The 24,580-nt window shown below is 39.9% G+C and overlaps 1 protein-coding gene across 4 annotated transcripts in view; it reads left to right on the top strand.

Annotated features, from left to right (window-relative positions):
* dazl (deleted in azoospermia-like) overlaps nt 1–24,580 on the top strand; it is a 178,582-nt gene that overhangs the window by 112,649 nt on the left and 41,353 nt on the right. Inside the window, exon 10 of one of the 4 annotated variants that reach the window (XM_043690181.1) lies at nt 20,214–20,303. The exons of 2 other annotated variants lie outside the window; for them this stretch is intronic. In XM_043690181.1, coding sequence (XP_043546116.1) covers nt 20,214–20,303 — 90 coding nt within the window. Of the gene's footprint in view, nt 1–20,213; nt 20,310–24,580 lie in introns of all 4 variants that reach the window. One more of the 4 variants, XM_043690180.1, reaches the window with a different exon arrangement.

The following is a 24,580-nucleotide window of genomic DNA, read 5'->3' as shown; positions in this document are numbered from 1 at the left end:
AAGACCTTGACTATTCATCCAATTCATACCCCTCATGACCTTAAACCTCTATAAGATCATCCCGCAGCCTCCGATGCTCCAGGGAAAGTAGTCCCAGCCTCTTCAGCCTCTCCTTGTAGCACAAAACCTCCAATCCTGCCAGCATCTTTATAAAGCTTTTCTGAACTCTTTGAAGTTTCACAGCATTTGTTCCAATTACAGAAAGGCCAGAACTGCATTCAGTATTTCAAAAGTGGCCTAAATAATATCGTGTACAGCTGCAACATGACCTCTCAATTCCTATACTCAATGCACTGACCAATAAAGCCAAGTGTACCACACACCTACTTCACTACCCTGTCTACCTGCGACTCTGCATTCCAAGATCTCTTTGTTCAGTAACACTCCTGTGGAACTTGCCATTAAGTGTATAAGTCCTCCCCTGATTTGCCCTACCAAAATGTAGCACCTCACATTTATCTAAATTAAACTCCATCCTTGCCATGCTATTTGTATCATTCTATGAACAAAAGTTGGTAATTTTGTTTAATGGAATAGAGAGAGATCTATCTTGTTGTGGATGGTATTAATTCGTGGGTATAACAACCTAGTTTGATTTTCATGGGTTGCTTTCAGTCTGCTGCCCAGGTCAGGGTGACTGAAAAGGTCCTTGCTGTGAAAAGGAGATTAGTGTTTTGCAAGGCTTGTCTAGTGGTTGCTTGTCACTGCAATTATAGATGGATGTGTCTGCATGGGGTAGGTTGGTGAGGATGAGGCTAGTTAGATTGCCTCATTATATTGGCTCTCGCCAGGGGACAGTTTTCTTTTTTCATGGCTCCACTTGAGATTTTCTGGGCTACATTTTCATTTTTATTAAGAGTCACATAGTAGTTGTATTGTTATCAAGAGCTTTGGGTCTCCAGTATAATTAGAATAACCCTCCATTGTCTCCATCAAACTAAACACAACATGCAATGAAAGCAGAAGTCTCCACCACAGCATTTCAGGTGGAAGAGCATAACTGAATAAGTAAATTTTTTTCAAAATAACTAAGGCCCACAAGCACACGCACACATGACTCCTCTTCTCCCCCCCCCCCCCCCCCCCCCCATATAAATGCCACGTCCTCTCTTTCTTCTTACACTTGTTGCCATCTTTAGCTTCTGTAAATTTATTTTTATTGAATGCATTGTGTTTTCACTTCTACAGCTTTCTGTAGTAGAGAACCTCAAAATTTCATCATCTTGTGAGTAAAGACATTTCTTCTCATCTTAGTTTGAAATGGGCAATAGCATATTGTGACACAGTCATACCTTTTTCTGGACTCCCCTTCCCAACCAAGGAAATATCCCTGCATCCAGTCTGTCTAGCTCTGACAAAATTTTATGATTAAATAAGATCCCCTCCAGTGAATATGGATCCAGTCAACCTAATCTCTCTCCATACAATAAGCATACAGATCAGGAATTGGTCTGCTGAATCTTTGCACTTCTTATATGGCAAATATCTCTCTTATTAGATAAGGAAACCAGAACTGGCCTTGCCAAGGCCCTGTGCAGCTGTAATAAGACTTCCTTGCTCCTTTACTCAAACTCTCTTGTAGTGAAGGCCAACATCCATTTGCCTTCCTAACTGTTTGCTATACCTGCATGCTTGCTTTTAATGACCATTGTACAAGGATTCCAGGTCTCTTTCCTATTACCCTTTCCCAATATGTCCCTATTTAAATTCTACTATACTCCTCAAGGAAGTTACTTGTCTTCTCCTGTGAAGTCCGAACTAATGGTGTGTTTACTTTTTCTGCCATTTGTGCACTCTTCATTACCAATTACCCCACTTCAAATGACAAACCTACATTTTTAACTTCACTAATTTTTTACGAGACCGTAAAAAGAAATAGGAGTAGGCCATTTTGCCTCATGAGCCTGCTTCACCATTCATTAGGATCATGACTGACCAACATTCCTCCTATCTACTCATGCAGTTTTTACATAATCCTTGATTCCCATACTGATCAAGAATCTATTTGTCTCAGCCTTAAACCTACACAAGGACTCTGCCACCACAGCTCTCTGTTAAGGAGTTACAAAGATACTTAACCCTCTGAGAGAGACCATTCCTCTTTGCCTCAGTCTTAACTTGGCACAGCTTTATTCTGAGACTACACCCTCTGGTCCTAGATCCTCTTAGGAAACATCCTCTTAGGATTCTGAAAAGACTTGACAGGGTAAGTGCCTGTCTATGAAATCACCCTCACTCTTCTAAATTCCACTGAGTACAGTCCCAACCTGTTTATCCTTTGGTCATAAGATCTGTCCAAACCAGGGATCATTCTTCTCTGAACTGTCTCCAGTGACATTTTCCCTTGAATAAGGAGACTAGATTGCTCAAAGTGCACAGGATGTTGTCTCACCAACAACTTGTGCAGTTGCAGCAGACTTCCCTACTCTATATACTATAAACCCCCTTGAACTAAGGGTGAATATTCATTAGCCTTTCTGATTACCTGCTGCACCTGTCTGTCAGCTTTGTGCTTCATGTACAGGTCCCTTGTGTTGAAACTTTCTGCAGTTTTTCTTTGTTCTGCCTTCCAAAATGAACAACTTCACATTTTCCTGCATTACACTCCATTTGTCAACTTTTTGGCCTGCTGATTTAAGATTCCAATATCTCTGTATATTGTATCCCTTTCACAGCTTGTCTATCCACCTGGTGGTGTCTGCAAAATTGATTACAATACGTTCACTTGCTACCTCCAACATATTATACATGTTAAACAATTGTGGTCCTAGCACTGATCCCTGAGAAAACTCACTAATCATGGGTTGCCAATCTGAATAAGAACTCCTTATTCCCATTCTCTGCCTCATGGAAGGAAACAATTCTCTATCCATGCCAATATCATAACTCCAACACCGTGAGCTCTTATGGCTTAGGTTTTTGTGAGGTACGTTGTCAAATGTCTTCTGGAAGTCCAAATAATCACCTTCTGACTTCCCTCTACCCACTCTGGATTTTTCTTTTAGAACTTATTGCAGTTTACTTTTATGTTCCTTTCTAATTTGCACCTGTATTCTACTTTTCCCTTTTATCATCAACCTCATGGTCATATATTGCTGAATTCTAAATGGTCAATCCTTGGGTTTGCTTTCTTTTTAGCAACTTTATATGCGGCAGATGTTTGCAGGTAAAGGGACAGCTGGAAAATGGGAAGCTTTCAGACATGAGATAACAAGAATCCAGAGAAAGTATATTCCTGTCAGGGTGAAAGGAAAGGCTGGTAGGTATAGGGAATACTGGATGACTAAAGAAATTGAGGGTTTGGTTCAGATATTTGTATCATTGATAGTCACAGTGAGGTGCTGGAAGACTGGAGGTTGGCAAACGTGGTACCACTATTTAAGAATGGTGATAAAGACAAACCAGGGAGCTACAGACCGGTGAGCCTGACCTCGGCGGTGGGCAAGTTGTTGGAGGAAATCCTGAAGGACAGGATGTACATGCATTTGGAAAGGCAAGGACTGATTAAGGATAGTCAACATGGCTTTGTGCGTGGGAAATCATGTCTCACAAAATTGATTTGAGTTTTTTGAAGAAGTAACAAAGAAGATTGAAGTGAAAAAGGAAATAGTGGACAGCAAATAGGGTTACCTCAGATTACAACAGGATCTGGACCAGATGGGCCAATGGGCTGAGAAGTGGCAAATGGAGTTTAATTCAGATAAATGCGAGGTGCTGCGTTTTGGGAAAGCAAATCTTAGAAGTACTTGTACACTTAATGGTACAAGGGACTGTTGCTGAACAAAGAGACCTTGGAGTGCAGGTACATAGCTCCTTGAAAGTGGAGTCGTATGTAGATAGCATAGTGAAGAAGGTGTTTGGTATGCTTTCCTTTATCAGTCAGAGTATTGAGTACAGGAGTTGGGAGATCATGTTGCGGCTGTACAGAACATTGGTTAGGCCACTGCTGGCATGTTGCGTGCAATTCTGGTCTCCTTCCTATTGGAAAGATGTTGTGTAACTTGAAAGGGTTCAGAAAAGATTTACAAGGATGTTGCCAGGGTTGGAGGATTTGAGCTATAGGGAGAGGCTGAACAGGCTTGGGCTGTTTTCCCTGGAGCGTCAAAAGCTGAGGGGAGACCTGAGAGGTTTACAAAATTGAGGGGCATGGATAGGGTAAATGGACAAAGTCTTTTCCTTTGGGTCGGGGAGTTCAGAACTCGAAGACATAGGATTAGTGTCGAGGGGAAAGATATAAAGGAGACCTAAGGGGCAAATATTTCACGCAGAGTGTAGTAAGTGTATGGAATGAGCTGCCAGAGGAAGTGGTGGAGGCTGGTACAATTGCAACATTTAAGAGGCATTTGGATGGGTATATGAATAGAAAGGATTTGGAGGGATATGGGCCGGATGCTGGCAGGTGGGACTAGATTGGGTTGGGATATCTGGTCGGCATGGACGGGTTGGACCGAAGGGTTTGTTTTTATGCTGTACAATCTCTATGACTATGACTGTCTTTTTTGTTATTGATGGTTGGTTGGGATGGTTTTCTGCAGTGTTCTTTTTGTCTGAAAGGGATGTTTATCTGCTGTAATCCATATGTTTGTCCCTTTAATAATTAACAATTTTTTGTTCCATGTTGTACACTATAATGAAGAAAGCCACCTCATCCCTTTTACCATTGTTGTTGCGTTTGTTTCACTCTGACCTTAGTTTCAGATTGGAGTACTTTTTTAAAATCTGAATGAAGAATGCAACATGTTATGATCACTCTTCCCTCAAGAACCAGTCGCAAGATTATGAATTAACCCCATCTCATTATTCAAAGCCACATCACAGTTAGTCTGTTCTCAAGTTGGTTTCTCAATGCACTGGTCTAAACAAATTTATAATCCTTTTTACGCCATTGCTCCAGCTGCATATTCATTTAGTTATTTATCCTATTCTTGTTCTTGTTAGCACATGATGGAAGTAATACCTTTTGCGTTCCTGATTTTTAAAACTTGTTTTCAAGCTCTCTTGTTTTCAGGACCCCCATTCCTTCTCTTTTTACATAGTCCATGGTACAGACAGGGACCACATCCTCCTGCTGTACTACCTCCCCCTTCAGAATGTCCTGCATCTGCTCAGTGACATCCTTGATCCTGACACCAGGAAGGCACACACCATCCTGATGTCACGTGTGACTGCACAATGTCTGTCTCTTCCCTTTTTATGGTTGTATTGCCTCTCACTATTCCTCTCCCACTTTTTTATTTTCTCCCCTCCCTGTGCAGTCACACCTGGTTAGTACTTTGGGATTTATCTCCATAACGCCATAAGATACAGGAGCAGAATTAGGCCATTCAACCCATTGAATCTGCTCCAACATTTGATCATGGATGATATGTTTCTGAACACAACATTCTGCCTTCTCCCTTGTTACCGTTGATCCCCTTACTAACCAAAATCCTATCTAGCAGTGTCTTAATTACACTATGACTTGGACTGTATCTGCAACAATGAGTTCCACAAGTACTCTACTCTGTGGTAGAGGAAATTCCTCTTCATCTCAGTTTTAAAGGGTCGTCCCTTCACTCTGAAGCTGTGCTCTCAGGTCCTAGTCTCTCCTGCTATTGGAAACATTATCTCCATATGCACTCTATCCAATCCTCTGCTATTTCTTTGGTCACTTTCCTAGCCTGCCCAGGTCCTTCTGCCACCTCACCATTAGCTGTTCCTCCACCTATCATACCTACAGACTGAGTAACAATACCTATAGTTCCTTTGTCCAGGTCGCTAATGATGTAACGAGGTGCAAGTGTTGGATTGGGGTGGTCAAAGTTTAAAAATCACACAACACCAGCTTATAGTCCAACAGGTTTATTTGAAAATACAAATTTTCAGAGCACTTCATCTTCGTCAGGTAGCTAGTGGGGCCAAGTACATAAGACACAGAACTTGTAAGTAAAAGAACAAAGTATCATAGAACTAATGCAAAGCATTAGACAAACCAAGATGGCTGTTAGGTCTTTAATCACTTGGAATGGGGATGCAGGTTTCGATTGACTAATGCGTAAATCCCAGATATTCTTTCAAGACACAGCCCTGAAATAACTTAGTTTTATCAGAGGATTTAAAATAAAGACATATCAGCTCAGACAATGTATTAAAGGTGAGGTTAGATTCTTTCTATATCCCAACCTGTAGTCAGGTTTTATTTCAGAAGTAGGAATTTTTAAATTGTCACATTGACTGCTTACAGATTGTGTATGCTTTTTGAACAAAATAGAATGTATCTGCAAATGCAAATTCACGTCATAGACATGTGTGTGCATGTGCGCAGGAGAGAGTATAGTGTGGTGGAGTCACTAGTAGTGTGATTTGAACCCTGAGGTCCTGATTGAGGTCATCGTCATGGGTACTGAACTTTGTGATCAGCCTCTGCTTGGCGACACTATTATTGCATATCCCGAAGTCCACTTCGGAGTTTGTTCACCCGAAGATTTGTCTAATACGTCGCATCAGTTTTATTACACTTTGATCTTTTACTTACAAATTTGTGTCCTATGTATCTGCCCCACTAGCTACCTTATGAAGGAGCAGTACTCCGAAAGCTTGAACTCTCAAATAAACCTGTTGGACTGTAACATGGATGTTGTGATTTTTAACCAGGTTATTAACATGCTTGCAGGTTTTAAGAGTTTGGTTGTCTTATCCCTGATTAGTCGCACATCTAAGATTGAACTTTCTCAGCTTCAAATGATCTCTTCTGGGCTATAGGGCATAAAGACTTACAGCACAGAAAAGGCCCTTTGTCCCATTGTGTCTGCGTCACTCAAAAGCAACCACCTAACTTTTCTAATCTCATTTTATCAGCCATTGGCCCATATCCTTATGTGCCTCGCATTGCAAGTGCACATCTAAATACTTGTTTTTGAGAGTTTCTGCCTGTACACCTTCACAGGCAGTGAGTTGCAGATTCTCTCAACCCTCTGGTGGAAATGTTTTACCTCCCATCCTCTTTAAATGTTCTGCGTCTTTCCTTAATCCTGTGGAGCCTAGTCATAGATTGCTCCATCAAGGGGAAACGTTTCTTCCTGGATACCTTTTATCTATAACCCTTCTAGACCTTCTGGTCTGGAGCTCTTTTACATGAGGTAACCTATTTCCGACTTTTCTGAAGTAAATCCTTTATCAAGATGAAATAGTTTCATGTGTCTAATTTCAAACAGGACTTCTACGAAGTGAACAGAAAAGCTTCCTATGCTATGGTTTTTCTCACCTTTTTAGCAAAGAAAATCCTGATCCTTACAAACCAGAAATAAACTCCTTGATGTTTACTGTGTTGCTCACAAGTCTCTCAATGTAAACAAATTCCCATTATCTCTCTACCCCCCTAAAAAAAAACCTGACTTAAAGAATATCATGGTTCCAGAAATACAGACAAGTTAATCATTAAACTTCCTCATACGTGCAGACTGAACCCACATGCATTGAGTTCCAAATGCAAACGCTCCACACACCTCAGATCACATTGGAACTTTGTTACCAATGTTTAAGGTTTAGGGGAGCGTATAGATAGGCTAGACTAAACTTGTTTTTGTATAAATGTTTTATAGCTGTGCAATTTTTAACGTGGCCAGGAGTTATCGATGTCATTGCTGTTCTGGGACAACTGCACTGGAGCCAGACAATTTTTAGAAAATTGAGTGGAAGGGGATAATTGTAATGCAAGTCTGCAGTGCTATAACTGGAGTCGACTTTGGTGCTGTAAAAATAATAGTTTTGATATCTTGATTAAAATATGCCAGGTTATCCGAATCTTTAATTCCCCCTCATTCAACAAGGGGATTATCACTAATTTTATCTCTCAGCATTGATCTGAGGATGTGTTATGTCTGTCTTAGTCTCTAAATTGTAATACATTTAACTTGGTTTGGATTGAAATTAATTAAATTTACTTGACTCTTGGTTAGATTATCCTTGATCTGCAGTGTAACTGAACAAATCCCTTGTTGCCCTAATGTGAAGATAGAAGCTAGACTACAAGGGAGGCATTAAGCATTATTGATCAGTGTTTAATACGTGTAAGCAGAGGTATCTCGAAGTTGAGCAGAAATCATTTAATATGTAGTTAAAACATAAGCAAAGATTATATTGGCAATTCAGTGAATCACAATAACTCCACAGCACTATGCATTAAAGTATAGTTTTAAACTACAGATCAACATTCGAAGTTATAATTTGTGCAGTTACTTTTAAGTAATTATGTTGATAACTGATGCATAAACAATATTGACTAGCCAGTTTACTGAATAGGTAGTTTGTATGTGATAAATACGTTTGCTTGCGCTCAAGAATGCCATGATATAATCACTGTCACTCCTTGCATTTGAAAATCTAGATTTGAGTACAGAGTTGATGAGTACAACTTTGACAGCAGGATTATTATTTTCTGTGACTTGATCTTTACATCTTCTAATATTTTAGACCTGTAAGTATACTTCTCTGGATCTCGTATGCAAGTGTTCTTTAAAAAGCAAAGATGATCTAGCTGACCGAAGTCTGTTTTCGTGCTGTACATCTCTATGATGATGATGAAATGTTAAAGTGTAATCCAAAAAAGACACAAGGAAAACCACTTGCTGTCTGTAGATTTATAATTGACTTAGGATGAAATTGATACCAGAAAGTATCTCTTCACTCCACCTTTGTGAGTTGAAGTGAATTTAACTTCCCTATCCAGATGCAATTCCAACACAGTTAGGAATTTGGTAGTATCCTTCCACTACTGTGAAGGCAAAATTAATATTTGGCATTACTACACATCAAAACACTGAAGTATAGTGGATATTTTAAACGTCTGATTACAAAATATGCAATTGAAAAGAGGGCTAATGTAGGTAAAATGGCTGCAAATGGAAAATTAAGTGACTTGCTGGAGAAAGTCTAATGGAATCTTATAAAGTAATTTCAAACAAACTAGATTGTGATTTCTTGTTACAACAAAGGTAATGAGTGACTGATGACCCCCTGCTTATTAGCAAGTTCTCCACTTGTTTATGTCCAAAACTGTAGTTGTATTTTGTGTTTTCCCTTTGAAGAATACACAGGGTAGGGCTTAATGAGCCAGTTTCAACTCTATTGGAAGGCATTGGTCAGATTGAATGAACCACCTGAGTTCAACTGTTAACTGATGATAGCTGAGTTATCTCCGAGGCACGCTGTGTTGCAGATAAGGAAATACTCTTGAGTGCTGCAAGCTACGTTAAAGGTGACAAGACAATAAAATGATTTTGTTACTCTGAATACTGGAAAGACATCATTATATAAAAAAAATCAGAATTGTGGAATCTCAACGAATTTGCAAAAGTAAGTCATTTGAAGCACTGTTCAACTATCAATGTCAGTGCTCTTGGTAATCTTCACTGCTAAGGATTCAACATTTAACTATTTGCTCTTAGCAGGCAATTCAGAGGTATCAGTATATATATCTTTTCAATTTCCATGTATTTGAACTAGCCTCTTATTGATGTACATTTGTGTTATGATAATTCTTGCATTTTTACTGTTAACTCTGAGGAATCAGGAATGAAAGAATGACGAGAGTAAGATTAGGGCCAATCAAGGATAGTGGTGGGAGGTTGTGCGTGGAGTCAGAGGAGATAGGGGAAGTGCTAAATGAATGTTTTGTCAGTATTCACACTAGAAAAAGAAAATGTTGAGAATACTGAGATACAGGTTACTAGACTAGATGGGATTGCCAAAGAGGATATATTAGCAATTCTGGAAAGTGTCCCCTGGGCCGGATGGGATTTGTCCAAGGATTCTCTGGGAAGCCGGAGAGGAGATTGTTGAGACTTTGGCTTTGATCTTCTATGTCGTCATTGTCTACAGGAATAGTGCCAGAAGACCAGAGGATAGTAAATGTCCCCTTGTTCAAGAAGGGGAGTAGAGATAACCCTGGTAATCATAGACCAGTGAGCCTTATTTTGGTTGTTGGTAAAGTTTTGGAAAGGCTTATAAGAGATAGTATTTATAATTATCTAGATTAAGCATAGTCAGCACGGTTTTGTGAGGAGTAGATCGTGCTTCACAAACCTTATTGAATTCTTTGAGAAGGTGACCAAATAGGTGGATGAGGGTAAGACGGTTGATGTGGCGTATATGGATTTCAGCAAGGCCTTTGATAAGGTTCCCCACGGTAGGCTATTGCACAAGATATGGAGGCATGGGATTGAGGGTCATTTAGCAGTTTGGATCAGAAATTGGCTAAATGAAAGAAGATAGAAGGTGGTGGCTGATGGGAAATGTTCATCCTGGAGTTCAGTTACTCATGGGGTACTGCAAGAATCTGTTTTAATGCTATTGCTGTTTGTCATTTTTACAAATGACCTGAATGAGGGTGTAGAAGGGCGGGTTAGTAAAGTTGCAGATGACACTAATGTCAGTAGAGTTGTGCATAGTGCTGAACGATGTTGTAGGTTACAGGGAGACATAGATAAGCTGCAGAGCTGGGTTAAAAGTTGGCAAATGGAGTTTAATGTTGGAAAGTGTGAGGTGATTCACTTTGGAAGGAGTAACAGGAATGCAGAGTACTGGGCTAATGGTAAGATTCTTGGTAGTGTCGATGAGCAGAGAGATCTGTGTCCATATGCATAGATCCCTGAAAGTTGCCACCCAGGTTGATAGAGTTGTTAAGAATGCATACGGTATGTTAGCTTTTATTAGTAGAGGGATTGAGTTTTGGAACAGTGAGGTCATGCAGCTGTACAAATCTCTGGTGAGGCTGCACTTAGAGTAATTGCATGCAGTTGTGGTCACTATTATAAGAAGGATGTGGACGCTTTGGAAAGCATTCAGAGGAGATTTACTAGGATGTTGCCTAGTATGCAAGGAAGGTCTTACGAGGAAAGGCTGAGGGACTTTAAGCTGTTTTCATGAGCGAGAAGTAGTTTTGACTTACTTGAGACATATAAGATAATCAGAAGGTTAGATAGGGTGGATTGAAAGAGCCTTTTTTCCTCTGGTGATGGCTAGCACTAGGGAACATTGCTTTAAGATGAGGGGTGATAGATAAGACAAATGTCAGAGGTATTTTCTTTACTCAGAAGTAGGGGCATGGAGCACATTGCTTGCAACAGTAGTAGACTTGCCAAATTAATGGTCATTGGATAAACATATGGACAAAATGGAATAGTGTAAGTTAGATGGACTTCAACTTGGTTTCACCTGTCGGCATAACAATCAAGGGCTGAAGGGCCAATACTGGACTGTAATGTTCTGTGTTCTAAATCTGCTTAAATTGGCTTCTCAAAACAGAAGTTCATTTGAGCCTGGGAGAATTGTATCTTCAAGGATCGGGATCCTTTTTAAATTGACCTCCTTATAACCATCCAGGAGCGGATGAATTAGGAAAAGGAACTGGTTCAACCTTTCTCATCTGGACGCTCAATAGTTTGGGGCATCTGATCAGCAATTTGAAGAACCTCCTCTAGAATCTGGTTTTAACACATTCCAGATTGATGGTTTTCATCAGAACTCCTTTCCTATGAAAGTTCATTGATCTGAAGCATTAACACCTTCTCTCCACAGATGCTGCATGACTTGCTGAGTTTTTCCATATTATAGTGCCTGTAATTTTTTACTTTTGTTAATCTTTTTAGACCCCAGATAGATATTGGCCAAGTAGCTTACTTTGGAGATGATTGAACTTTTATGGCATTGTCCTACTTTTATGGCATAGTCTTACTTTTATGGAATAGTTGTGGTAATAAAAATGTAATTAATTTAAAGACTTTGCAGCTTTAAATAGTTTATGGCAGAATGAATGGAATGCTGTGCAAAGTCTAGTTGGTATGGTGAAAAGCCTAGTTTGAACTAATTTAGAACCTTGATCACAAGTGTCTATTCTGTAACGGAATGAAATTCATTTAGTGCTTTTAATGTGACCAACTTTCAAGTCAAAATGTTACTGAGACAAATCCCTCAGAACCTTGGTACATTTTAGCAGTATACATGGCACTGATCCTGATAACTTTTCTGTATCCAGTACACTCATCCACATAATATTAACTGAGGTGAACAAATTTTGTTTAACTGTTGTGACAACCTTGAGTGAATTGCACTCCGTTGAAAACAAAAAATGCTGGAAATCATGGTGTCAGGCAGCATCCACAGAGAGAGCAAGCTAACGTTTCAAGTCTAGCTAACGTGAGTTGTGAAGGAGGCAGCATCTATGCAATAGTGTGGGTGAGGGAGATGGAGTGCTGAGGGACAAAAGGGGTGTTATTGCCGATTAAGTGATCGGAATGTGATAATGGCAAAACAGAGTGCAAATGAGTGGAGGGAAAGGGAGAGGGGAAATGGAGACAGAATGTACCAAGTAAAGCTAAAAGAAAGGGAAGGAATAGGAGTGGGTGTTGAACTCTCTATTAAACTCACGCGGTCACCCAAAGCTGGAATTGAACCTGCGTCCCCGGCACTGTGAGGCAGCAGTATTACCCACAGAGCCACCATGCTACCATTGTATTAACTATATTGTAATTTGTTTTAGTTCATTTTCTAGTATGACGTTCCTGGTGCTGTGCTCAGCAACAATCAATTTTCAATTGCTTTCATTATACTGTATCCACTCCAGCCAAAAATGCTTAGGACCAAGTCATTTCTGGATTTTGGACTTTTCTGCTTTGTGTAAACTGGAAAACACCACAGATATTATGTTGCGGTTGTACAGGATGTTGGTCAGGCCTTTTCTGGAGTACTGTCTACAGTTCTGGTTGCCTTACTATAGGAAGAGTATTGGAGATAGCTCAGAAATGATTTACCAGGATGTTGCTGGGAATGGAGGGTTTGAGTTATAAGAATAGGCTGGGTAGTCTGGGACTTTTTTTCATTGGCGCGTAGTAGGTTGAAGGAAGACCTTTTTATTGAGGTTTATGAAATCAGAAAGTGAATAACAAGGGTATTTTCTCTCTGTTGGGGGAGTTCAAAACAGGGTATATTTCTAAGGTGAGAGGAGAATGTTTTAATGACGAGGGACAACTTTTTTTAACAGAGGTTTGTGTGATGAATTACTTGCCAGAGGCAATGGTGGATGCAGGTACAGTTTTACAGCATTTAAAAGGCACTTGGATAAGTACATGAATAGGAAAGGGTTTGGAGGGTTATGGGCCAAATGGAGACAAATGGGACTGGTTTGGTTTGCGAAAAAGGTTGGTGTGTACTAGTTGGACCAAAGGGTCTCTCTTCATATTGTATAACTCTGACTCTTTAGAAGTATTTATCTGAAACACAAATGCAGATTTAAACAAAAAAGTTTTTGAATCTTACGGGCTTGAGAACTATTGTCAAGGATTTAGTGATGCTATACTTATGTCTTCAGCTTGAGTCTTAGCACGGAAAGAATGTTTAACTTTAGTTCTTAGAACGCTGCTTAAGTTCACTGGAATCAGTCCACTTGTAATCCGTGAGGGGAAGGAAAGAGTCTTCTAAAATGTACAGCAAACAGTTTTCTGGATCACTGGATTTCAAATCCATTGTGGAATGAAGCAGGGTGAGATCTGATTCTGACAAAGTGGACAGGTGCAGTTTTTTTTTATGGGGGCGCATTTGGGAGGCAGTGATTGTCATCATTTAGAGTAACTCTTAGGCTTAGAATTTCAATATGACCTAATTGGGAAAGAATCCAAGGTTATCAGATGAACATAATAAATGGGAGGCTTTTAAGGAAGACTTGGTTCATATTCAAACAAGACGCATTGTAAGCAAAATTGTGCTTTAACTAAAAGAAATTGGTTAAGTTGAAACTGAAAAAACATTTTGTGGTAGTTAACATAATAGAGAGACATACAGCACGGAAACAGACCCTTTGGTTCAACGTGTCCATGCTAACCAGACGTCCTAATCTAATCTAGTCCATTTCCCAGCACTTGGCCCATATCCCTCTAAACCCTTCCTCTTCTTATACCCATTGAGGTGCCTTTTAAATATTGTAATTGTACCAGCCTTCACTTCCTTTGGCAACTCATTCCATACACACAACACTCTTTTGCGTGCAAACGTTGCTCCTTGGGTCCCTTTTTACATTTTACCCGTCACCCTAAACTTATGCCCTCTCGTTCTCGACTCCGCGCCGCCATCTATTTACCCTATCCATGCCCATCACGATTGTATAAATGCATTTTTAAAAATATAGAACTGAGCATAAGAGCAAGTGCATGAGGACATGTGGTATAAAGAGCTTGGGGGAAAAATACTTGTTGGACCTGCACAATAGGAAAATAGTTTACGAACATGTAAAGTGGAAAATAATTGAGAACCTGGAAGAGGAGAGAATTGAAAACTTTTTAATATGGGAAGTAGTCGGAAGTGAATATAGAAAAATTCAGTTGCATCTTAAAAACCGTTTGTAACATCACATGTGAAAGGTGATGGGCTGTTGTGGTACAGTGGGCATTTCCCCACATCTGAACCAGTAGGCTGTGTTCAAGTCCCACCTGTTTCAGAAGTGTGCAGTAACATCACTGAACAGATTAATTACAGATAGCTGAAATGTGAAAAATTAGCATATAAAGTTGACCCTAAAAATTGGAGCTGCTCATGTCAAGGCACAGAGAATGTGGCTAAAGTTCTAGGTGACTACATATTTGCTGACTTTGTGACCTCCGATGCAATGAACATTACAGTTAAAAGAAATCATGGACAGGATAATAACGAAGATATGCTTTTTTAAAAAATGAGCATTGCAGAAGTTTTAAGTAAAGGTAGGAAACATGGAGCAACTGCTGATGTTTCTGCCCTCATTGGATACAGTGTTGGCGCCGGAGAATTAAACTTAATGATACAATTTTGAAAGATCTGCAGGTGCAAAACCGGAGCACAAATGTGCTCGAATTTCTGAAGGCAGGGAAAGTTTTTTAAAAGAAGCATACAGGATCTGGACTCAACACACTAAGTTAATAAAGTACAAAAGCAATGAAGTTGCCAAGTCCTGTATGACTCTGGTTTGGCCTCAGCTGGAGGATGATGTCCAGTTTTGGGCACAAATTTATAAAAATCTGAAGATTTCTGAGAGAGGACGAAAAGGTTTGAGAATGATTCCAGAGATGAGGGAATTCCATTATTTGGATAGATTGGTAAAACCTGGAGGAGGTGACTTTTTTTTTGTGGAGAAAGCATTCCCCTTTGTTCAAGAATTGAGATTTGGATGACATTGGTTTAAAGTAATTAGCAAAGTATCTTGTTGGGACATGAAAAAAACCTTTTTATGCAGTGTGAGATTGCAGTCTTTTACATTACTTAAGTGTGCGGTGGAGGCAGATGAAATCAAAGTTTCAAAAGGGAATTTGAGCACCTCAGGAGAGAAAAATGTGATATCACGGGAGCCCTCTATAGACTATGTTTAACGGAATTGCTCCTGCAGGTGTGAACACAATGGGCTGCAGGAAAAAGTCCACTTTTGCCTCTTTTTTTTTTTCCCCCCCATTTGTATACTTAATGAAACTCTTGCAAGCTTTCCTAATGTTATTGGCTAGCTTGCCCTCAGTTTCATCTCTATTATTTCTTACTTCATTGTCTTCTATTGGTCTTCTTGGCTTCCCAATCCGTGGGCTTCCCACTGCCCTTTGCAACATTGTAAGCTCTCCCTTTGCTTTTATGCTGTCCCTGACTTCACTCGTCAGCCATGGTTGTCTCATTCTCCATTTAGAATGCTGCTTTTTCCTCTGGATGATTTTTTTTTCTGTGTCTCTCAAATTACTCCCAGAAACTCCTGCCGTTGATGTTCCATTTCCTTTACTGCTAGGCTCCTCTCCCAGTCAATTCTGGTCAGCTCATGCCTCTGTGGTTGTCTTTATTGAACTGTAATATCGTTACATCTGATTCCACCTTCTACCTCTCAAATTGCAAAGTAAATTCTATCATACTATGGCCACTGTCTCCTAAGGGTTCCTTCACCTTAAGCTCCCAATCAAGTCTGCCACATTGCACAACACTAAATCCAGAATTGCCTGTTCTCTAATGGGCTACACCACAAACTGCTCAAAAAGTCATCTCGTAGACATTCCACAAATTCCTTTGCTTGTGATCTGCTACCAACCTGTTTTTTTTTAAGATTAGCTAGTTGGCCTAACCTCAGTAGTTGGAGAGATTAGTGTAAATAGGATTGAATGAGCTGTTCCTATGGAAAAGCATGGAGAGCGACATAATTTTATTAAATTAGTTCTGACTTTGAATCCTTTAGTGAAAACAGAAAATTGTAGTAGAAATGTACCTGTGTATTTAGAAGGAATTTGATCAGGTGCAACACAGAAATTGGAAGTTTAGTGGATACTGAATTAGTTTATTGACAGCATCTAGGGAGTGAATGCAAACTGGGAATTAGGTGCAATTGTGTTCCCCAAAGATGAATGTTGTGTGCATTCTCTAATTTTGATTGCGACCTGGAGATTAATTGGAAGCTGACTTAAACTTTACCAAATTTTGTTTCATCTACGATGTAAATAACCTGGAAATGTATCAGACTTTGAATGATAAAGGCTAGAAAAATGGATGGAAGCATGAGAGGTGCGATTTAATGCAAAGTATGAAGCTATGCACCATTGAAAGGCAGTGTATTGTAAATTACATGATTTAAAATGTGCAGATGAGCAGGAACCCCTTGGTGTTGCTAATGATCTGTTTAAGAACATTAACAGAAAATCATGTTTTAACTATAGAACTATGTCAGAAGATTTCACACTTTTTTTAAAAACAAAACACAATATTTTAATATATAAAAGAACTAACTATGGTATAGTTTAGTTAACAATATGATTTATAATTACCTATGTTCTGCACATATTCACTTCATACTTCCCTGAAATATTATCTTAAGACATATCAATCTTAAATTATTCACTTGTATAGAGAGAGCTTATACGTCTACCACTGTTCTGTGGGTATTTTCCTTGACTCCAGTTATTTTCAGAAGTCAACTCTCTTGCTTATAGATCCTCCATCCGTCGTTCTAGTTATTGTCCAATAATTACAAGATAATCTGCTTGTTCCTTTCAATGGCTGAAGATTATGTAGGGATCACTGGAGATTCTCCCACTAATTGCAAGCTAGGCAATCCTCCGGCTTCTATTCTCCCTCAAAATTCAAAATAAGCATTACTCTTTTTTAGAGATAAGTTAGTGTTTGCTTATGGTACAGGTCTAGGTAACTCTCATTGGCAAAACACCCTCAATGTTATGGAGTTGCAAACAACATGGTGTCCATGCTGGAACTAAATCTCTCCCAGCAAACACCTGGATAAGTTGAAACCAATTAACTTGTTTAAGCTCCACCATAGCTGTGATGACTTAGTCTGCTCTGGGCTGTTCTCAAACTAATCTTAGGTTAATTATCCCAGGTTTACAATTTATCTAGCTGAGTAATGCCATCTGCTGTTATAGCTCTATCTGTTCTATTCTAACTCTATTAAACACGCAGGTAACCCTCTGAACTACCTTTTTTCTAGTTCTGGCAATCACTAAAGCCAACATTTTAATTAGCTTACCTTTGCAACAATAATTGTTTTAGTAAATTATTACCCACAGCTGTCAACATGTACTCTGAATTAGCTACTCGCAATGTTCATGTACTTAAAAACTTAAAGGTAGCAAGGCAAGTTGCAAGGTATTATTTGTTTTTAGAAAAGTTATTGGATTTATAAATAGTGGCGATTCTGGTTAAGCCTCAGCTATATTATTCATTGCAAAACACTTGAAGAAAGTTGTGAAAAGCCTCAAAAGCTAGAGAGGAATTTCACCAAGATATTAGCAGCAATGGAGAACTTCACGAATAAAAGTTGACATTATTCTCCTTGGAACAGAGAAGATTAAGAAGTGACGTAATTGTGGTTTTCAAGACGATCAGGGATTTTGCTAGAATACAGAGAGAGAGGCTGTTTCTTTGAGCGGATCATAGTAGAAAAGATCAATTTAAAGTCATTGGATAAAGCTTGAAAGTGGAGATGAGAGACTGTATTGGTTTTCGGATTCTCTACAAAGTTGTGGAAATTAATTCCAAAAACAAGTTTGAGTTAGAACAGTGTTTGAGGATGAGGGACTTGAAGGATTATTGGCAAAAGTGGAGGTGTGGGGTTTAATACTTTAAACTGCCAGAAGAGAGCAATAAGTAGATCAACCAACTCGTCATAATGATACTTTAGCAGTCAAAGATTGGGCTTTTTTCAAGGCCCAAAATAAATCATTCCATGGATGCAAAGGGCAAGTTAAGATACCGAATGAGCACTTTGGATCTGTCTTTGCTAAATAAAAGGTTGCTGTGAATGCCATTATAAAAGAGTACTTCCTCACACTTTCTACTTTGCTGATCTTTTTAAGTATTTCTTCATTTGTATCCAGTTCAATTTCTCCAATTTTTTTATTTGCACTACGCCTTGACAACACCCTCTTCTTTAATGCAGCGAGCCATAATGCACCTTTGGACATGACCTTTCCCTCCACTAGATTATTTCCAGATTAATTGGTAATGAAATATACCCTTTCACAGGTCAACATATATTCCATGTAGTTATGAATTTATTAAATGCAAAACATATCTGAAAATGTTTTGTTGTTTTGATCCTGCATACAAGACTTTGGACTCTGTTAAAAAGAGTACGGGTATGAAATCAAGGGAGTTATGTTGTAAAATAATTAAACTTTTTAAATCATTGATTATCTTACTTTTGGAAACAAGGTCTTCCAGAGGGTGAGGGGAGGAGATCCACATAGCAATGCTAAGGATGAAGGAACTCGAGTTTTATCAAAAATGTGGTTAGGATTGCTCTTTAAAGAGAAGGTTAAAGAATATTTTGCTTTCAAAAAGATACAGAAGATTTTGGTAGAGTAAATGAGAAACGATTTCCATTGTAATGGGGTTCTGTAACTAATGATGGAAGTATATTGAAGGTAATTGACAAAAGATCCAAGAGGATACTGGAGGAGAGACTTTTAGTGCATATATGGTAGGATCTGTAGAATCTTGTGTGAGTCTTTCTGCTCCTCATGCCAATGTCAGCCTTTTAGACAGAGCTGTTAAATTTAGTCCTAAATGCCACTTGTTTGGCTGTAATTCGACAAATTAGTCCTCTTCAAGTCCACTTTTGAAAGTTCTGTGGAACTTTCGCCGTTTTGATTGTTGCATTCCAAAGTAATAAAATTTGCTTTTGTCAATAATTTTATTATCTCCAAGTGCTAATCCACATGACAGTGGAAAGAGAGCAAGTTAAAAACTCCTCAGTGTCAAGTGCCTCCATTGTATCATGCCGTTTTCCTGCTGAAAGGGACAATCCAGCTTGCTCCACTCAGCAGGGATGAGGGTCTGTACATAGAAATGTACAGCATGGAAACAGACCCTTCGGTCCAACCCATCCATGCAGACCAGACATCCCAACCCAATCTAGTCCCACATGCCAGCACCCGGCCCATATCCCTCCAAACCCTGTAAACCTCTATAAGGTCACCCCTCAGCTTCCGATGCTCCAGGGAAAACAGCCCAGCCTGTTCAGCCTCTCCCTGTAGCTCAAATCCTCCAACCCTGGCAACATCTTTGTAAATCTTTTCTGAATCCTTTCAAGTTTCACATCTTTCCGATAGGAAGAAGACCAGAATTGCATGCAATATTCCAACATGTCATTCTTGAGCTTTTCTAAAGACTTCTGGCTGTAACTAGCTATAAAGTTGACCAGAGGTTTGTAAAAGTTTTTAGTATAATTTTTTTGATTGCTCCTTTTTATAAGAATGAGTGTCTCATATGTTAAGCTGCCTGATCTGGAATGCACTGTCTGAAAGTGGAGGAAGCTTCTCAGTAGAATTGGAAAATACTTAAAAGAAGCCATTTGTTGAGCTATGGGGATAAAAGAGTGAGATTGATTGGATGACAGAATCAGCATTGGGCAAAAACCTCTTGCTTCCACATTGTGGCGTGCATGGTGGTGTATGATTCAATGAAAGAAAATTGTTTTGAACCTTCTACTGAGCTGGTATAGAAACACAACATACTACTAAAATAATTCTTCCTGTTTACTAGGCATATTCTTGTTCAGTGTTAACCATTATCTACATAAGTAAGGCATGAGCTGCTGACTCATCAAGGAAGGATTAGATGCTCCTTGATGGAATCAGTATTTGTTTATACTTGTTTTACTTCAATACCAGAATCACTTTGTCTTTACACTCCACCCAAAAATAAGTGCTTTGCTCTAAACATTTATTTTTCAGAACTATGTTGATCGTGGGGTGCAAACGCAGTCATGGACTTATTTGCCAATGAATAGGCACAGAACCCATCGTCGAGCATCAGATGATTATGTAAAGGCATGTTGTATTTACAATGTGAAGTATAGACATTCTTTATAATCTATTAATGGTGAATCTAAAGTTTTTTTAAAAAAAATCTTTTTGTAACTACAGAGGTACATGACTATTTGAATAGAATTAACGAATTTGAAAAGGAGAAAAAATCCATTTGGTCCAAAACCATTTCTACTTATAACCCTTACAGTGCATCCTACTATACTTCTGGTTATGTAGCTTCCCATTGGAGATTGCAATTTTCATATAACTAGTATTCAGATTTTTTTTTCCCTGAATTTCCCTGGATTTATTAGTGTCTTATTCTTCTGAACTTAATTTTGGAATGCTCACAATTCGAATTCTCATCTGTTTTCCCTGTTCAAGTATTTTAAAAACTTCGGTTGGGCCATCTTTGCTTTTTCTGGAGATACTCCCAAACAGTTGACTCTTTCCTAATAGGTGTAACTTCTTAGTGGCTTCATTGCAGATCTTTTGTACCTTCTCTGGTGCCTTTTATAACTTACTTAAGATAAGGAGACTCACTGTGTTGTACTGGATTTGTGGTCTAACTAGTGTCAACAAAATTTAATGTAACTTGAATACTGAAAACCAAAAATAAAACAGGAATATTCAGGTCAGGTAACATCTATGAACAGAAACAATTGATAGTTCTTTCAGGTCAATCTTTCAGCAATTTGGAGCACTTATTCTATTTTTCTTTTTCATTAGATACTGTTTGACTAGCTGAGTGTTTAGTGTTTTTTTTTTCGGTGACAATTGCAGCATCTACAGTATTTTACATTAACACGATTTGTTTGGCACAGCATTGAATAGTAATAGCTTTATCTTGTGTCTTACTCTGGTTCACTAGTCATCTTAGTCATGCAACATAACATACTTGTATTTCTGATGACTAACTTGAAAAATATAGCTGCAATGATGCTTTTCTGCTGAAACTGTATTTGAGACCTTCATACATATCCTATATTTGTATTTTGTGCTGTGGAGCTGGGGTGTAATGATGTCTAGTTGTCTGAAAAGGATGTAGATGAGTCGTTTATATCAAGTTCAAAGACTTACACCACAATAAGAATGCATTCAGTCCAACATGCCTCTGTCAGCTGCGAGATAGAACTATCCAGTTACCATGGTTCATGCAGGATTCCTAGCCTCTGACCTTTATGGCCACAATATTTGTATGATGAGTTCCCCATTCAATTTCTGGTTAGTTGTCATCCCTAGGATGTTAGTAAGAGCAGGAGAAGTAGGAACAGGAGTAGGCTATTAAGCCCTTCATGACTGATCTGACATTCCTCACATCCACTTTCCTTTGATTGCTCTGTAATGCTGTTCATCTACTCATCAAGAATCAATATATCTGTGCCTTAAGTATACACAACGACTCTGCACCCACAGCTCTGTGGCAAAGAGCTCCAAAGATGCTCGAGAAAAAGATTTCCCCCTCATCTCAGTCTTAAGTTGACACTCCTTTATTCTGTAGTAGTGGGGAATTCAGTAATGGTCAAGACAGTGCTGTTATCCCAGTACCAAAGACAACTCGTGCAGCATGTCTCAATAATTGATCCCTTGTAATTCACTTCAAATTGCAAAAGGTCCAAGGCAGATGCCATCTTCCTGTCCCTACACTCATCCCTAGAATATGTGGAATACAAGGATACCTATATCAGGCTCCTACTTATTTACTGCAGCTCCACCTTCAACACTCTAATTCCAACTAAGCTAATCTCCACACTGAGACCTAGGTCTCTGTTTCACCCACTGCAACTGGATCCTAATCCCCAGACCCCAATCAGTGAAAAGAGGCAACAACACCTCCACGACAATCCTCAACACCAGCACCACGCAAGGCTGTGTACTCAGTCCCTTATTATACTCCCTGTACACTTGTGGGTTTGTGGCCAAAATTTGTCCAAACTCTCTTTGCAAGTTTGCCTGTGACACCACCATTGTTGACTGGATCTCAAAATTGAGACAGAATACAGGAAAGAGTAATTTCTCCCTCAACATCAGCAAAATTAAAAGAGTTAGTAATTGACTTCAGGAAGCAAGGTGAAGGACATGCCCCTTTCTACATCAATGGAGCTGAGGTGGAGATAATCAAGAGTGTCAAATTCCTAGGAATGATGATCAACAATCTGCCCTGGTCCACCCACATTGTATGGCGGTCAAAGCAGCATGATAATACAGCCTCTTTCTCAGGAGGAAAAGGAAATTCAGCGTTTCTGAAAAAAACACCTTAACAGTTTTAATGGATGCACTACAGAAAGTATTTTATCTGTATGCCTCATGGTTTGTTATGGCAACTGTTCTGCCCAGGACTGCAAGAAACTAAGAGTTGTGAACATAGCCCAGTCCATCACGCAAGCCAACTTCCATCCATTGACTTCATCTATACGTGTCTCTGCCTCAGAAAGGCAGCCAGACTAATCAAAGATCTCTTCCACCCTCTTCCTTGAGCAGAAGATACAAAAGCTTAAGCTTTTGAGAACTGTTTCTTCCATACTCTTATCAGACTTCTGAATGGGCTCCTCAAATTAAATTTAATGTTGATCTTGGTCTTTGTGCATTTTCTCTGCAGTCATAACATTATATTCCTCACTGTTCTATTACCCCTACGTACTTTGTAAGTTATGATCTGCCTATACTGCACACAAAACAAAACTTTTCACTGTACATGTGACAGTAATACATCGGACCAAATCATTACATGTCAATGGGTAATAGTTTTCCTTTGGTTGGAGATAGTCATGGCCTGCACTTCTGAGGCACTAATGTTACTTGCCAGTTTTCAGCCCAAGCCTGAATATTGTTAGTGAAAAAGCGCAGCAGGTCAGGCAGCATCAAAGGAGAAGGAGAATCGACGTTTCGGGCATAAGCCCTTATTCAGAAATGAGGAGGGTGTGCCAAGCAGGCTAAGATAAAAGGTAGGGAGGAGGGACTTGGGTGAGAGGCATTGGGAATGCAATAGGTGGAAGGAGATTAAGGTGAGGGTGATAGGCCAGAGAGAGGGTGGGGGCGGAGAGGTGGGGAAGAAGATTACAGGTCAAGAAGGCGGTGCTGAGTCTGAGGGTTGGGACTGAGAAAAGGTGGGGGAGGGGAAATGAACCTGGAGAAATCTGCATTCATCCCTTGGAGGGTTCCTAGGCGGAAGACGAGTCACTCTTCCTCCAGGCATCGTGTTGCCATGGTCTGGCGATGGAGGCGGCCAAGGACCTGCATGCCCTTGGCCGAGTGGGAGGGGGGAGTTAAAGTGTTCAGCCATGGGCGGTTGGGTTGCCCTGTGGCTGAACACTTTAACTCCCCCTCCCATTCCGCCAAGGACGTGCAGGTCCTTGGCCGCCTCCATCGCCAGACCATGGCAACACGCGCCTGGAGGAAGAGCGACTCATCTTCCACCTAGGAACCCTCCAACCACAAGGGATGAATGCAGATTTCTCCAGCTTCCTCATTTCCCCTCCCCCACCTTTTCTCAGTCCTAACCCTCAGACTCAGCACCGCCTTCTTGACCTGCAATCTTCTTCCCGACCTCTCTGCTCCAACCCCTTCTCCGGCCTATCACCCTCACCTTAACCTCCTACCACCTATCGCATTCCCAATGCCCCTCCCCCAAGTCCATCCTCCCTACCTTATATCTTAGCCTGCTTGGCACACCCTCCTCATTCCTGAAGAAGGGCTTATGCCTGAAAAGTCGATTCTCCTTCTCCTTTGCTGCCTGACCTGCTGCGCTTTTCCAGCAACACATTTTTAAGCTCTGATCCCCAGCATCTGCAGTCCTCACTTTCTCCTACCTGAATATTGTTAGTGTCTTGCTGTGTTTGGATGTGGACTGCTTCAGTATCTTAGGGAAGAATGGTGCTGAACATTGTGCAATCATCAGGAAACAGCTCCTCTTGTGACATCACGATGGAGGGAAGGTCATTGAAGCAGCTAAAGATAGTTGGACATGGCAAGATATAATGAGGTATACCTGCAGAGATGTCATGGAGCTGGGATGACGCACTCCGTTTGACCATCTCACAACTTCCTATATTTCCACTCATAATGACTCCAACACATGGGGAGCATCACCCCAATGCCTTTTGACTTCATTTTGCATGGTTGTTTGACGACAAGGGCAGTCAGTTTTGCCTTGTCCATGGAATTTGGATTTTTTCTACATGTTTCAGCCAAGGCTGTGACTATTATCAGGAGCTGAGTGACCCTTGTGCATTTCAAACTGAAGCTAGTAAACAGGTGTACACACTGCTGCTCAGTGTCCAAATGCTGCATTA

The sequence above is a fragment of the Chiloscyllium plagiosum genome, chromosome 5 (genome assembly GCF_004010195.1).
Source record: "Chiloscyllium plagiosum isolate BGI_BamShark_2017 chromosome 5, ASM401019v2, whole genome shotgun sequence".
NCBI lineage: Eukaryota > Metazoa > Chordata > Chondrichthyes > Orectolobiformes > Hemiscylliidae > Chiloscyllium > Chiloscyllium plagiosum.
This window is presented reverse-complemented; position numbering and strand designations above follow the sequence as displayed.